Consider the following 14,032-nt stretch of genomic DNA (forward strand, 5'->3'; position numbering starts at 1 on the left):
ATATATATATAAAATATACTTAATTGATTTTTTATAAAACTTAAAAAGCTAAAAAATAGAATAAATGATAAGAAAAAGAATCTATATTTTGACCATAAAAATAAAAAACTCTAGCAGAAATATACAAACATATCTAGAATACCAACTAATACAACATTAGACACAATTCTTGAGCACAAAGTAAAAACAAACAAAGGATTGAGGATTTGCAGGGAATTGGATACCAAATCTACGCAATTCCACGAATCCAAACAGACCCTAAAAGCGTCATTCTGGTGGGACCCACATACTTTACCCGATCCCGTTCCTTAAACCCTTGCTAGGCTTTAATACGAGGGGCGCCCTTCCCTTCCCCTATGAGTTGCCCACTCAACGCTCTTCCTCGCCTGGTCTCCTTCCCTCAGCGACTCCGCGCCGTCTTCATCCTCACTTCCCTCCCCTTCTCTTCCTTCCTTTCTTCTCCGTTCCCCTCCCCTGCTTCCTCTCCTCCTCCTTCTTCCTTCGTAGACTCTGCCGATAGCAGACGTGCGGTCGAGGGGGAGATGACGGAAAGCAGCGTCAGCGGGAGGAGGGACAAAGCCTACCTCGATGCCGTCCTGCAGAAGAGGATCCGCATCTTCGAGAGCATCCAAGCCGAGCAGATTGCGCATCTCCAGATGATCGGCGGAGAACCCATCAAGTAAGTTGGAGAATTCACTAAAAGAGACGGTATTTTTGGTGCGTCTTCTTTGTTCCTGATTGGGATTTTTGTGGCTGTTGAACTTGTTCTGGGCGTTTTTTTTTTGTATTTTTGCTTTTGCTGTTTTGGTAGTTGGGTTCTTTTTCTTTTGGTCTTGAAAGGGAGCATTTGGTATTCCATGGAATTGAATGGGTAGAGAGAGAATGATTTGCGTTTGAGCCTGTGAATTTTGTTCTGTAACTTGGGGAGTGTTTGGATGCACCCACATGTCTGGAAATGCTGAATAAGTTGGGAAATTGTACTGTACTTCACAACGCAAACTTCCAACTTGACCTGCTTTTGGGGATAAACAGGACACATTGAAACGCACTGTTCCGGGGCAATTTGGAAGTACCGATGTCTGAAATTGTGGGATAAGTTTGGAAAGCTGTATTGTGATCTACAATGCAAACCTCCAACTTATCCAGTTTTCTTTGTGAGTTGGTGCATCCAAGAAAACGATTAGGCGGATGATTGGTTTCACAATTATCTAGAAGTGCGGGATTAGTTGAAATTTTTTATTGGTGTTCCATAATTTATCACCGAAGTTAATCCTAGTTTCTGGATAAGTGGTTGCATCCCAAAACCCTTTTTGCTTGCCGTTTATGCATTGGAGCTTTTCTATTACGTTGGTGTTGAGTATTTTATGAGTGGTAATATGAGAGAATGGCGATGGTATTGGTGTAAGCATAATTTCTGCTGCATATGAGGTTTGGATCTGAATGGAGGATTAGTTGAGGTAAAATTCACACATTTGTTGAATTTGAAACAAGAAAGAAAAGATTTTAATTATTGGGTAGGTTGGCACATGAGGACTACCACTGTCCACCAGTTAGTTACTTTTTTTAACAGAATTGGAGCTGCTTTTATTACACAAATCAAGTTAACTTTTTTGCCTGCTTGCTTGCCCTTATGATTTTAAGAAGCTTTAATATTCTATTCCCTGATTTCTGTTCAGAATAACATTGCCTGATGGCAATTTCAAGGAAGGAAATAAGTGGCTGACATCACCCATGGACATTGCAAAGGGAATTTCAAAGGGCTTAGCTGCAAGTGCTTTGATATCCAAGGTCAGATTTCCAACTCTTAAATGAATCGTTCCTCATAACTGCATCAGTTGTAGAATTGAGAGTTTCCTAGTTCACGAGGGGTCTTACAGTGTTTGACTTATAACTTACAGTGTTTATGTTGTGCTTGTGAAGCAGTTTTTGATCCTCTTCTTTGAGGAAAATATTTCTAGGCTTGCATCATTGTTATTAAAATCACACCTTGATGCTCACCCTTTGTGTCTTGCCTTGAAGCAAGGCCGATTATGCTTCGAGGCTTAACATAAATCTCAAGGGACATGAGGCTTGTGGTGCCTCATGTACCTTGAAGCACATGCATCAAGTTGAAGAGGTAAACAATTTTGTTGACCTCTGATCACTTATCGATGACCTTAGGCTTTTGGAATATTTTGGATAGAGGTTCTTTTTCTTTCTGGTTGTTAAAATGAAAAATCATATAAAAAAACCTTCGATCTTATGTTGGTCTTAAGTTTCACTGCTATACTCTCTTTGCATGCCTCGATTTTCGGGTATGGTATCGGGTCCGAACCGGGTTTAATCAGACCCACCATAAGAGAAACCATACCCGGATCCGATAAGAGCTACATGAACCAGACCCGGGCCATACCTGGTAAAATACTATTTTTTTTATCATTTTTACATTGAAAAATTGTGGGTCTTAATCAGAACTCTGGTCAGGCCCGGGTGTGGTATAAAATTTCACAAACTATACATGACTCCATGTATTAATCGGACCTTTGGGTCCAGACCAGGTCTTCTTATTTATCACCATACCCAGACCCTATAGGGTTTGGTACGGGTCGGTCTGGTTAAACCCGACCCGTTGATACCCCCACTCCTTGCCCATCGACTTGGTTCATGTGCAGGGATCACCCACCATACATTCGTACTATCAGGATGTAGAACGAGAGGTTTTGGTGCCAGGTTGTCTCTAGGAGACCAATCTCCCACATGTCGAGGAGTAGTTGGGCTTTGGGAGAACAATCAAGTACCTTGATTCCTAGTTCATGCTCCAATTCCATAAGAAAAGATGGATTTTACAGAATTGATATAAGATGTTATTAAGCCGTACTCCGACACAGACAACAAATGTTTCCACTTGTTGCCTCCATTTTCCGGTCTACTATTATCTATCCTTGAGGATAAAAAACAACAAGCACAAAATGATCCGACAACAAATCGTCATAGTAGATGATCAATTAGCAGTTATACATCATCAAACTTGAATGAATCGATCAATCAAGGGTTCCATCCCATTTTTCTTTTTCAGATTTTTGTTCTTTTAAATTATGTATATGATAGTTACCAATATTGGCAATATTTTGAAAATATGGGGAAATTATCATTTTTTTTGCATCAGCTGAAAATAACATGGAAATGTCACAACATCGATGTATTCATCCTAGTTTATTTGGTAGGAACCATATTTTGGATCATGTTTTTTTTTTTGGATGTAAACATATAATTTTTCAAATCATGAGATTATGGTACATTGTGAGGTTTTGGTTTTTGAACATCTTAATGAGAAAAACTTAGATCCACATCATGATCACATGAGCTTGTTTTCTACTAAGCAATGTATATAGGTGTAGCTGAGATGCGTATGTTTCGATGGATGTGTGGAAATACAATAAAAGATAAGATTCAAAACAAGGAGATACGTAAGAAGGTAGGCGTTGCATCCATTGAAAATAAGATGAGAGAAAATCGTTTACGGTGGTTTGGACATATTCGGCGAAGGCCTAATGATGCTCTAGTTAGAAGGATGGACAAATGGAAAAATATATTAGTCAAAAGAGGTCGAGGTAGGCCTAAGAAGACTTGGATGGAGATGATAGGAAAGGATATGAATGCTTTGAACCTCACCGAGGACATGGCATTGGATAGAAATGATTGGAGGAGAAGGATTCATGTGGAGGACCCATAATGATTTTCTTTTTTGGTTCATATCGCCGACCCCAATTGTTTTGGGATGAAGGCGTAGTTGTTGTTGTAATGTGTATAGATCATATATCACAAAAGGAAATAAAAGAAAAATCATGGTTTCTACTAGATAGGTGTAGGTGCACTTTGCACCTTATTGTTTCCTTCCCATTTTTATTTTTTCATATTTTTGTTATTTTTTAAATTGAGTACATGTATACACAAACCATAGTTACTAATATTGGTGATATTTTGAAAAAATGGGGTTATTATCTTTTTTTTTTCAACAGCTGAAAATAACATAAAAATGTCACAACGTTGATGTATTCATCCTAGTTTATTTGGTAGGAACCATATCTTGGATCATGTTTTTTTGGATGTAAGCATATGATTTTTCAAGTCATGAGATTATGGTACATTAAGAGGTTTTGGTTTTTGAAGATCTTAATGAGAAAAACTTAAGTCCACATCATGATCGCATGATTCCAAACTTGTTTTCTACTTAGCAATGCATGTAGATCATATCTACAGGGTTTGATCAACACAAGTGTAGGTGCACTTTGACACCTTATCATTACTATATATATATATATATATATATATATATATATATATATATATATATTGTTAAGGGTAATCTCAGAGAAATTTTCAAAAGTTGATAAATCTTGGAAATATCTTGGAAATATAGAAAAAATTAAATAAAAATTCTAAAAAATGAGTAAAAATACAGAAAATAGAAAAATGAAAGAAAACTAAGATAAATACCTTAAAATAGACAAGATAAATTGATAAATAAGCAACTAAGTTAGCAACTAACAAACAATAAATTAGTAACTACATTACTAATAAGTAACAACTAACAATTAACAACTAACAACATAACAAATAATTATAGCATCAATCTAACAATAGGAAAAATAGAATAATTCAAAACTTAGAAGTAAAAATTAAATGAATAACAAGTAACAATTAACAAGTAACACGCAAACAACTCCAAAAAAAAGTCATAACTCATAACTCATAACTCATAACCCATAACTCTATAAGTCATAGCCCATAAAACACCAAAATAAAGTTCATGGTTCAACATCATAATTTCTGAAAAAAAAAAGACCAGCCATCATCTGATGATGCAGAAGCCAGATCAACTACTCTACGACTTTCACGAATACTTTCTTCACTATCTTCTGAAGGTGGATTTTCCTCTATGTCATCATCAACAAATGGATCCACATGATCGATGTAGATTGGATTTGCATTCTTCGTCTGTATTTGTGGAGCTATCTTTTTCATAAACGTATTCATCCTAATAAACACCAAATCAGCTACCCTTGTGGGTTTCTCTTCTTGGTATTAACGGCATCAAATGCACTCCAATCCTCTCACAAGCTGAAGCACTACATGGTTTGCTGAAGTTTTTGATTGCTACTTGTTGAAGCACATGAACTGAGCTTCCAAACATCTCCCACCAAATCCCTATTGTTAAAAAGTAAAAACAAGATATAATAAATCAACATTAGAGCATAAAATAAGGAATCATAGAGTAAGTGATAAAACTTAAAAAGAATTGAGCAAAAAGAATACTTGCATGGATAAGCAGAGTGAATAAGATCTATGGCTAACCCCTCGTGAAACAAAGAAGGATCTTTGGCATGATATTTCAGAAGATCTTGGCCATTATCTTCCCATCTTCATAAGAAAGAAGCTTCTTTTTCACTACATCCAGGCTTTCACGAACTCATCGATTTGATTTGGTTTTTGAACCAAATTAAACCAAATTTTGAGGCAAAGGTCACTTTTTTTTTTAATTATAGTGATTTTTCCAAATTTTTATTTTTAATAAATATGGGGCTTTTTTTAAAAGCAAAATCAGAAAACAAACACAGTTTTCTGTAGCGATATTATCGTGAGATATATAATTAGCTGATATATTGAAAATATTGCAATATGTTCTCGATATTATCGGCTAGCTTGAAATAGCCGATAATATCACGATATTTTCAATATATTGACGATATTAGTGACTGATATATATATATATATACATATATATATATATATAATGGGTAGGTGCTAAATGAAATATGCTAAATGATACATGCTAAATGGGTTTTTCTGCTCTTTTGGTGTCTTTTTCGCAGTTCCGACCCCATAAATGTGTTGGGCATGGTCGATTTACGAGGAATCCACACCTGGATCATGTGTTTTCAATGAAAAAAATGATATTTGGAGCCTTGAAAATTTACAAAGATTTTGGACCGTTGATTTTTCGAACCTTATAAAAACCCACCCATGTGTCGGCATCAAACACTTAAAGAGCTGATCCCTATAAAATCAAGTACATAGATCACATCTGTAAGGTCAGAATTTAAAAATAAAATGAAAAAACCCTGAAAACCCCATTTAGCACCTACCCATTACTCTCTCTCTCTCTCTATATATATATATAGCTGCTAACTACTTGTCTAGCTAACCAGGCTTTTGAAGGTTTTTTTTCTTATGTTTGCCTTAAATCTGATTGTACAAATGTGTTTGACTTGGTCAATTTACTAGGAAACTACACTTGGATCATGTTTTTTCGATAAAAAAATGATTTTTGAAGCCTAGAATATTTATGAAAATTTTAGACCATTGATTTTTAAACCTTATAAAAATCTACCTGCATATCGGAATTGGATGATCCAAGAGTCAATTCCTACAAAATCAAGCACATAGAAGAGATATGTACGGTCAGATTTAAGGAAAACATTAAAAAAACCTTTCAAAAGCCCGGTTAGCTAGAAAAGTGGTTACCAACTACCACCTTCTCTCTCTCTCTCTCTATATATATATATATATATATATATGAATTTGCATTACTGCCAACTGCATCCGTTCAAATGGGTGTGCAAACTGCAAACCAATGAAGATGGCTGGATGAATAAAAAAAGCGTAAACACGAGGTAACCATTGCAGACAAAAATCAAAGTGTTGGTTGATTTGCAGGCGGGTCCACATGAATGCCGGTTCACAGGAACCAATCGCTATATATGTGTGCATGTGTGTGTGTTTTGATACATACCGGCTAGCTCGTGAGGTGCTAATTTTAAATACTTGAGTGTGTAGTGGGTATGGGAGCTAAAGAGTTAACTGTGGGTGAACCAATTAATGAGACATTGGGGTTGAGCACCCTATTTAAGGCTCTTGTAATAAGTTTCCATGCAATGAGAAGAACAGTGCTCCTAGAGGACTCCTCCGCCTTGAAGGAGGGACTGTACACAGTCACCTACTGTGCGCCCACACACCGCCGACCGGCCTTGTGCTGCTGCATACGCCCCTGCGATCGCAGGCACACACGTGCACCACTGCCATATTTATTCCCTGCAGCCAGGGTGCTGTATGTACACTTTGGGCACTGGTACCTCCCCTGCCGCGTGTGCACACTTTGTTGTGTGCAGGCCCTTCCCCCTCGCCTCTGCGCACCCTGCACCATCTCCCTTTGCGACGCGCCAGCATCCCGCTTGCTGTGCGCTCACACCTGCGCAAGCCCATCTCTTGCCTGTCGTGCGTGCATGTCCTGTGTACCCCTGTCCTTGGATCAGCTGATGTGCCCCTACTTAGGTGGAGACACTCAACATTTGGGGCCTCACACATCACTAAGGAAGGCAGTGTATCAATCTGCATATGCATGTGTACCTATGTGTGCATGCATTTGCATGTGAGTTCGTGTGTCTGTGTTCGCGCATATGCTTGCATGCATGAGTCTGTGTGCGTGTATGCTTGTGTGTTCATGTTTATGTGAATTCTGAAATTAATATCTGTGTTATTAAGGCAGTGTATCAATCTGCATATGCATGTGTGCCTATGTGTGCATGCATGTGTGTGCATTTGCATGTGAGCCTGTGTGTCTGTGTTTGCGCATATGCATGCATGCACTAGTGTGTGTGCATGTTTATGCGAATTCTGAAATTAATATCTGTGTTAAGTTTCTGTATATTGTAGGTTATGCATGTGTGTGTGTGTGTGAACTCTGAAATTGACATGTGTTAAATTTCTGTATGTTGTAGGTAAATGGGATACTCTGGGACATGACAAGACCACTCGAGGGTGACTGTCAGTTGGAGTTGTTTAAATTTGATTCCAATGAAGGGCGTGATACATTTTGGCATTCTAGTGCCCACATCCTCGGAGAGGTTAGATGTTTGAATGTCTGTTTGTGTATATTATTCTGTAATATGAATATGAGCTTGTCTACATAGCCATCAGCTGTTCTTTTTTATTATATTTGTAATCTTTCATGGTTGTTGTTGAGCACTGGAAGTTGTTTTACAAGCATTTGCTTTTGTGGTTTTCATTCTCTGGAGAAGTTCAAATATTTTCATGTTTTTATTTACCAAACTCTATTATGTTATGTTTTCATTGTCAGTGAGTACTTGCTTCCATCTTTAAAGTTTGTTAGCCTTTTGACTGAAACGGTTGTCCTTAAATGCCAGTCAGTTGAAATGGAATATGGATGCAAGTTATGCATTGGACCCTGTACCACAAGAGGAGAGGTAACTTTTTTGTTCATTTTCTCTGGTTATCATCCTTTTACGTCTTTCCTGTTTGACTCTTTACTTAATTCAGCCTAATCTTTTTGCATGTACAATTGGCCTGTTTTTTAATCCCTTTAAATATTTTTGTTTCTGAAACAAGTCAAGCTGCTCAATAAGGATAAATTTCATTCATCTATGAAATACATTTTAGTAATTCATTTCCAACGTGATAATTGTGGTTTTTTGATAGCTTGTTGATGTAGATTTTCTTGAAGCACGTATTTCTTTTTGTGCAGAGGTAGTAAAGGCTATCCTCTTTCTCCATTTTCAAAATTACTTTGTCATCTCAAGTAAATTAATGCTGCATTTTTTTTGATTCCTTGCATGCAAGTGTTTTTTGACATTAATAAATTGCTGTGGACTTCTTTGATTTATGAATTGCAATTTGTGTATACAACTTTAGAGGATAGCTTAAAGGACATGGGATATAGAAAATGGAAACAAGCATGTCAGAGGCCTAAAATTTGAAAGTCTTTTCTCCTTAAAGTGTTGGTTTGAGATTGGGTGTGCTTTCTTGGATATGTAATTTTGGCTACTGGGAATTTCAATTCCAGTAGAATCATTATGTATTCCTGTCTTTTTGATTAAATGATTTGGTTTTTAATACATTAGTTCCACGTCTGAAGCTTGAATTATTCTGGCATGATGCCTCTTTCCCTTTTTTTTGTTTTTTCTCCCAGTTGTCTTTTTTTCAGGTGTTTAAATTATGAAGCAATTTGTGCACAAAATCTGGCTGAAGGAACCAATGTTGTCTCGATATAATTGAAGAGTCTTTTTTTTTTATTTGAGTGAATAAAATTCATTCATTTCAGAAAATATGATGAGCTGTCATATCAGATACAATTGGCATATATAAAGATATTGATTGTCCAATTGGAGTTGATCCAATCCTTGATATATCTGAACCAGGCCATCTCACTTTTGTGCAAGCAGCTATATCAAATTGAATATTAAAGTGAGTCGAACTATTCCTCTTGAAAATGCGGTCATTCCTCTATAGGTGAAAAGAGCAACGATTTCCAAATGTACCTCCATCTTTTATCTGTGCAAATATTTTCAGACCCCAAGATCAGTTTTTGATACATGATTCCTGGTTAAAATGAACTGTGAACTGGTCAAGCAAGTAAAAAAGGCAGCTGGAGAAAGTTCCAGGACCAAATAAGATGGGTGGTTGACTCCTTGCTTTTGCACAATATGACTTAGTAGCTAGAGTCAATTTGAGTGTTGATTTTTTATTGAGTGTGACCAACCAAGCAAGACTTGGCTGTTGGTGAAGGGCCACACCATACCTGGTGCTAGGCAGGGTGTTGTGTGTTGAAGATACTGTAAACAGACCATTTCTGCTGCAATCCAGATGATTTGATCAGCTGAATTATCAGGTCTCTATTCATTAAGCCATTTCAGTGTATATGTCACATACATAAAATTTTTCGCAAACCCGCGACACGCCAAACTGCCCAGTCTGGGCAGCCTAATGGCCAAAGGCCGCGCATCAACACGTTTTCATGTGCTGAATCATTTCATTGGCCATGCACACCACCTCGTGCAGAACTGCCTAGCGAAAGCTGATTAAGTACATTTCCAAATGTGTATTCTATCTGGTTCATGCCACTCATGTGCATAGTCGTCCCATACCGGCTAGCAAGCTCATAGATGCCTTACCCTTGCGTGCCATGACGCGTATCACAACTCTATGGGCACATCCAAGCATAACCTCACCATAGACAAGGCCTTGTGATCCCTAGTCCGAAGACCAATTGATGATTATATGTTGTAGCGAAGAGCACCACCCAGACTCGTTTGCCGTCTCCTAGGCATTCACTCGTCTAGCTCCGAGTCACCATACTCAGTTCAAACCACTTAAGGTCATTCCTGGGGAATTAGCCCTAATCCACATGCACTCCCGTGCGTCCAAATGCTATGCGTGGGAAACCCTTCCAAGTCGAGTGGTCTTTAACCAAATCCCCAAAGTTACCATCCTCTGATCGGCTGACACTGCTTAACCAAACAACGCTCCATGTCTGTGCCACCACACATCATTGCACTAACGACGATACCGTTGCCTATTGCATGCCATGCTACCACTGCATGTCACCGATCAAATCAACACATACCGCACATTCTTACACTCAATGCGTTTTTCACTCAGTAGAGCTCCACACTGCATATGCTCCGTTCTGAAGGCTCGGTCCTGGACATTCTCCCCCACCCAAACCATTGTCATCCTCGACAATGTTGATGTAGGTAAGGACACAACCTTTACTTATGCCAGTTTCCCTTTGCACTTATCTTTGGTCTTTTTTTCTTCACCCTACTCAACTTGTTCTGGTTTTCATCTGCCATTGCCGCAACCTTTATCACGCGAAAGTCTCATTCCTCAACACACCTCAAATCACTTGGACAATGATTTTCTGCTTCAACATCATCGAACATTTTTTTCTCATGGGACCCCAGTGTAGTCCCTTACACAAGCGGGTCATCATCGCCCGCCCGCACGACAAACTTGCCGTCATCACGCTCATGACTGGGGTACCTTCCGACCCCAACAAGGGCAATTCCAAGCCCTTCGTGGTCTTCGCAGAGAAAGACAACCACTAACGTGTGCCGTAGGGATATCAACTCCCTTAAAGCACCAACTTGTGGTTTTCTAATAATCCAGCCTAGTCCTCAAGTGGGGGATGCCTATTTACGTATCACTCCAAAACGGTCTTTCAAAGCGTCTTCTTGGTCACTCGTCCACACAAGGAGCAACTCACGGCCCAACACTGCAACTCATATCTGGAGCTAGCATGCTGTAACTCTCATTTGGAGTCAGCAAACACGTTCCCGCAGGAACCAAACCGACGAACTACGAACAATGACTTTTTCCGCACACACAATCCACAGAGGAACTGCCAAACTCAAGGGAACAAAACAACGCACATTCTGCTCAAGATGGACACTCCGCTAACACACAATTTTGAGAGAGAACATAGAAGTTCAATTAATTCTCCCATACTCAAAGGTGCAAATTCATTCAGTGGATATCCAACGTGCATTCTCTGCATGCACAAGGCAAACGCCACGTTCCACCTGCGAGCCTGATACACAACTGGTAGGAATCTTTGGCTTATCCACATTCCCTTATCCAATTGAATAGCAATATTATACTTCATCAACAAGATGTTCCATATCACCTTGCCAACAACTTACTTCTGCGTTCGGTCAACCATGCTTCAGCTGCGCAAATTCGTGTAAACAGGATAAACCATCACTGCCCTCTTCAGTGTCGTACTCAACGAACAATAAGGTCTTCGTGAATCTTTCTGCTCTGATGCTAGTTTGTCATGGGCATAAATTTTTTGCAAATCCGCGACGCGCCAGTCTAGCCAGCCTAACGGCCAAAGGCCACGCATCAACACTTTTTCATGTGCTGAATTATTTCATTGGCCCTATGCACCACCTCGTGCACAGCTTCCTAGCGAAGGCTGATTTAGCGCATCTTCAAATGCGTATTCTATTTGGTGTATGCCACTTATGTGCATAGCCGTCCCATACCGACTAGAAAGCGCACAGATGCCTTTGCCTTGCGTGCCATGGAGCGTATCGCAACTCCATGGGTACGCTCAAGCATAACCTCGCCACAGAAGGGACAAGGCCTTGCGACTCACAGTCCGAAGACCAGTTGATGATTGTATGTCATAGCGAAGAGCACCACCCAGACTCGTTCGCCGGCTCCTAAGCATTCACACGTCTAGCCTCGAGTCACTATACTCGATTGGAACCACCTAAGGTGATTCTTGGAGAATTAACCCTAACCCACACGCACCCCCCATGCGTCCAAACGCTACGAATGAAAAACTCATTCAAGTCGAGAGGTCCTTAACCAAATCCCCAAAGGCAACATCCTCTGATCCACTGACACTGCTTAACCAAACAACGCTCCATGTTTGTGCCACCACATATTATCGCACCAACGACGATACCGTTGCCTATCGCATGCCATGCTACCACCGCATGTTCCTACACTTGATGCATTTTTCACTCACTAGAGCTCCGCACTGCATAAGCCCCATTCTGAAGGCTCGGTCCGGGACAGTATGAGTTCAATCTTAAAATTCATGTTCTTTAACTTGCCTCATGAAATATGCATTCACCCCTCGTTAGGATACCAACAATATTTGAACAAACAATTCGGATTGTTGGCCTGCCTTAGTAAATGAGGGAACTTCGACACTAAACAATCTTGTCCACCACCGGAAGCAGAGCACTGCATTTCTTCCAGAGGATCTCCTAATTGTTCCATAGCTACTAGAAAGAGATCCTTTAAAACTTAACCGACCAACCATTACTGAGTTTGGCAGCAGTAAACATTTTGAAATCCTCCAGCATATCAGCCAACCTTTCCAAATGCTGGATGGGAGGACCGCTCTGTAAAGATACTTATTGATGATGATGATGCATCAGATCTAAATAGTTGACATGTTGGCTTGACCTTTTCAGTCAGTTTCATGTGAAATATAGTTGGCAGATAACATAGATGAATGGCAAACTGAGCTGTTGTTTGTGCCTTTTTCATATAAACTGTACAAAGCATGCCAATGTCAATGAAGACATGCAATTCCTTTCTTGAGCAGAGATTTTAAATGTATACAGTCAGACTCGTACATTCCAGAGACGGCCTCTTTGTATTTTCCGTTGTGTTTGCTCCAAGGTTGTCAAACTAGGAAGAGGAAGCGAAAAACGATACGGGAAGCGGAAGCGAGAAGCGAGGCATTTTAAAATTTATACGAAGCGGTAAGCGAAGTTTCAATTTAAAAGCAAAATATGAATAAAAAATGAAGCAATATGGAATCAAACAAGAAACAAATAAAAACTAAAATAAAATTGATCATTCTTATATTTCATGATTTTTCTGTAAAAGAGTTAAATTTTTTGTTAAAATCTAACAATGATGGTCACCAATTTAAAGAAAGTACATGGAAAGTGAGTGAAAGCGTTAGAGAAAATACATGAAAAAGATGAAAAGAAACGTGAGAAAAGTATATAGTATGCATAGACCATGTGTATGAGCAGCATAGAAGAAGCGTAGGGGAATCGAGTTTCCCATGAAGTTTCGGAAGCGAGGAGTATCACGCTTCCGAAGCGACTTTCCGGGAAGCGAGCTTCCAACCTACCTAAGAAGCTTCTGGTAACTCTGGTTTGCTCTTCTTTATAGCATTTCTTTTTCTTGCATGGTGGTCATTATCGTCATAGTCATCATGATCATGAATTTATCTCCCCATCGCTATCATCACCATCATTGCCCCCACCGTTGATTTTACGACCCACCCTCTCTCTCTCTCTTAAATCATGCTGAATAACTGAACTCAAAGCAAGAGAAAACTTAACTTCATCATGAGCATTGTCATACACATCTGCAGTAATATCGAAATATTATCATGGTAGTAGGATTATTTTTTTGCTGGATTCCTATGATGAAATCACAAATCTTTTGAAAATATTGTGACGTTATTGTTGAGGTCAAATATTGTTGCTGATGTTTTGAAAACATTAGACTATTTAAAAGGGTATGTCATTTTCTAAATAATCTCTGTGAACTTAACTACATGTATAGCATCTAGTTATAATATTACATGGCAACTAACTGCTTCATGTCTTTGTGTGGTGCTCTTAAGATATGCTTTTATTCTGTCAAATATCCTGCTTTTGAAAAAGTATACATAGGCTAATTTTGGCTTATCCTTATTTATTTGTTATTATTTTAT

The 14,032-nt window shown here is 39.0% G+C and overlaps 1 protein-coding gene across 1 annotated transcript in view; it reads left to right on the top strand.

Moving 5' to 3' along the window:
• The first annotated feature begins 341 nt into the window (after window positions 1-341).
• Window positions 342-14,032, top strand: part of LOC149814960 (threonine--tRNA ligase, mitochondrial 1-like) — a 90,063-nt gene continuing 76,372 nt past the window's right edge. Inside the window, exons 1-4 of the mRNA XM_089989567.1 lie at window positions 342-679; window positions 1,677-1,788; window positions 7,758-7,883; window positions 8,184-8,243. Coding sequence (XP_089845693.1) covers window positions 357-679; window positions 1,677-1,788; window positions 7,758-7,883; window positions 8,184-8,243 — 621 coding nt within the window. The 5' untranslated portion in view covers window positions 342-356. The remainder of the gene's footprint in view (window positions 680-1,676; window positions 1,789-7,757; window positions 7,884-8,183; window positions 8,244-14,032) is intronic.

This window comes from Nuphar pumila, chromosome 15, assembly GCF_984573655.1.
Source record: "Nuphar pumila chromosome 15, dmNupPumi1.hap1.1, whole genome shotgun sequence".
Lineage (NCBI taxonomy): Eukaryota > Viridiplantae > Streptophyta > Magnoliopsida > Nymphaeales > Nymphaeaceae > Nuphar > Nuphar pumila.